Source organism: Propithecus coquereli, unplaced genomic scaffold, assembly GCF_000956105.1.
Source record: "Propithecus coquereli isolate 6110/MARCELLA unplaced genomic scaffold, Pcoq_1.0 Scaffold322, whole genome shotgun sequence".
NCBI classification, from domain to species: domain Eukaryota; kingdom Metazoa; phylum Chordata; class Mammalia; order Primates; family Indriidae; genus Propithecus; species Propithecus coquereli.
Genome location: NW_012148864.1, coordinates 792,729 through 795,625, shown reverse-complemented (window position 1 = coordinate 795,625; position 2,897 = coordinate 792,729). Strand labels below are relative to the sequence as shown.

The 2,897-nt window shown below is 40.8% G+C and overlaps 1 protein-coding gene across 1 annotated transcript in view; it reads left to right on the top strand.

Moving 5' to 3' along the window:
• Positions 1–2,897, top strand: part of ITK (IL2-inducible T-cell kinase) — a 101,649-nt gene that overhangs the window by 61,323 nt on the left and 37,429 nt on the right. The window contains exon 6 of the mRNA XM_012650380.1: positions 1,787–1,938. Within this exon, the coding sequence (XP_012505834.1) occupies positions 1,787–1,938 (152 nt within the window). The remainder of the gene's footprint in view (positions 1–1,786; positions 1,939–2,897) is intronic.

Sequence of the window (2,897 nt, the reverse complement as noted above, 5' to 3'; positions counted from 1 at the left end):
GAAAAGAAATTCATAAATATACAACTTATGTAAACACATACTTTTTAAAAGAATCAATAATTGCTATAACTGTAAAACTAAAAAGGAAAGAAAATATAATTTATGAAACATAACGTGATTTTGTGTATAAATATTGGTGCATGACTACACAGGAACACATAATGAAATAATCAATTGCTTGCACCTGTAAGTAGGATCCCATTGAATTTGGCAGCTCAACTGCAACGGATACAGGGATGTTGAATTGGTGACTCAAATACAGTATTACTACCTGTGATATGATTTTCCAAAATGAAAAGTTCTGAACTGAACAAAGTATAATCTTCCCTCAATGTACAAGGTATTTGCATTCCTGGGAAACCCAGTACTTTGCAAAGGGTAGAGGTAGTATCTAGGATCTTCTTATATGTTATATTCACTGTATCATCAGCTTTCTCACCACATGAATGTCTACCAGGACATTTAAAAGTGATAGGAAATGTGGGACCCTATAGATTTTTGCATTCTTGTCCTTCATCCATTAAATGCCTGTAGCATACCTCAAACTTTGTGACATTTGAAATACCCCCAAAAACGTCCAACATGCCCCAACATGTACTATGGAAATGTACCACGATAACTTCAGGACTCTGATCTGACCTCTCTCTTCGTAGGGATTAACCAGTGAGTTGACCTCTAGAGAGAGGAATGCCATGCCATAGCTCTTCTTTGTCTCCTTCAAGTGACCTTGAACACAATTCCTCCCAGCAGTAGCTCTTAGGGCAAAAGTGTCAGGCCTTCAACTCCTGTCTGTACTACCCAATATACCACCTCCTCCTAAGATCCACAAATGTCTGGACTTTAAATTCCCATCTGGGCTCAGCTGGGATGATCTACTACATCAGTATCACAAGACTTATTTTCCTTTTTTTTAGCTCCAGTATTTTTATGTCACCAAATGCTTCAATGTACTTAGAGAACTTGTGATTTCCCAACTCTAAATCACACTGTAGCCAGCAACTCAATCATATCCCATATTTACTGTCTCACAAAATCTGCCAGCCCAGAGCAGGTGTGCCCATCCTGAACTCTGCTGATGTTCTGCTTTCTGGTCTTTTCTTCACATCCTCAACATCTCATCCTAAGAAAGGTGCTGAGGAGCAGAGACCTCAGCAAGAGAGTCGACAAGAGAAAGAAGGGTGTCCAAGTGCTAGAGTGGAGGGCATAGAGACTAATTCAAGTGCAAAATTGGCCATGTCCATTTCCCCACCTGGGCCTCAGTTTCCCCATCCTAAATGAAAGATTAATGGATTAAATGATCTGTCAAGGGAATTCCAGCCCCGGTAGCCCACGATTCCATGGACCTGGACAAACCCACACATCATATTGGCAAAGCTCAGGCGGAATGACTTACCGTTGGCTGCATCTCCTTCACCAAGAGTGTGATGATTTTGGAGACAGGCTACAGCGTGTGACATGGTGCAGGTAGAAACCTGCAGACTTTTGTGAAAAGTATGTGGCTGCTTCGAATTCATTGTGGTTAGAGTTTACCTCATAGACTGAGAAATGTGATGAATTCCAGGTATTGACATCTTTGTGTCATATTTAGCGCAGTAATTCTAACTCGTAAAGAAAGCCAACGAGAAGAAGGCAGAGTATCACCATAGATATCTCAGTGGATTGTAGGAACTGGTGTTGACCGGGCATAGGCCCAGGAGCAAGTTACAGCTCAGGGGTTTGCTACTCTTGCTTTGTATTTCACTTCCTTTTAGTGTCTTTGCTTGATCTTCTTGTCTCCCTTCCCCAGCGGTCACTTCCAGAACCTGAAGAAACCGTGGTCATCGCCTTGTATGACTACCAGACCAACGATCCCCAGGAACTCGCGCTGCGATGCAATGAAGAGTACTGCCTGCTGGACAGTTCTGAGATCCACTGGTGGAGAGTTCAAGACAGGAATGGGTAAGGCATCTTAGTCGTTGCTGTCTCAGTGTTTGGGGAGTGGTCAGAACAAAGAAAACAGCAGAAGGATCTGTCCTGACCACCGTGCTGCAGTAGGAGAGCGGAGGCAGAAGGAAGAGGGAGGATAAGGAAGTACTTGAATCAAGTCTTCTCAGAAGTGGCTGGGAGGCAGTCACTTGCTATGCTTGCTCCCCGTACCCCTCTCAAGCACTGCAGACCCAAACTCATCTAAAAATCCCCTGGGTTTTCCCACTGAGATCTACATTTTGAGAGATTGGCAACTTGTTCTGCAAAGTGCTATTGTACTTGAGCATTTGGGTGAGGTGGAAGGTACATCCCATTATGAGGTGATTATTTTTGGTGGAAAGAAAAGGTGTGTAGAGATAGTGCAGATTGGCGGTTAGATTAGGAAGCATCAGAAAGAACATACTAAAGATTTAGTTACAATTGCAATCACTGAACTAGCCATCCAGATGACTCATGAAGAAAATAAGGTTGCACAAATACCAATTGCCCACTATGGGATTTTTGAATGGAAATCATCTTGTGAGCATGAGATTCACACTGCTTTATAAGGATTTTTTTTCTTTTATTATATAAGAGGTATTTACCCACGCTCTGGAATATTTTCCAGAAAATGATGTCAATGATTGTATAAATCCAACACATAAATGTACCCTAATTTGGCAAATATCCTTTTTGGGCACTTAGGTTCTTTCCAATATTTTCTAAATATAAATAACACTGCAATGAACATCCTTGTATATTAATATTAAGGGTTTAAATGTTTTCAAAGTATAAGGTTATTATTAACATATAAAGAAGCAAAAGAAAACACTCCATCATTGCAACATCTAAATATTCTGTTTCAATATTTTATTTTTTAAAGAAAACTAACAGAGAGAGAAATATACATGGGAAAAAAGCCACTCTCCATGTGCCCCCCCCACATCAAATCC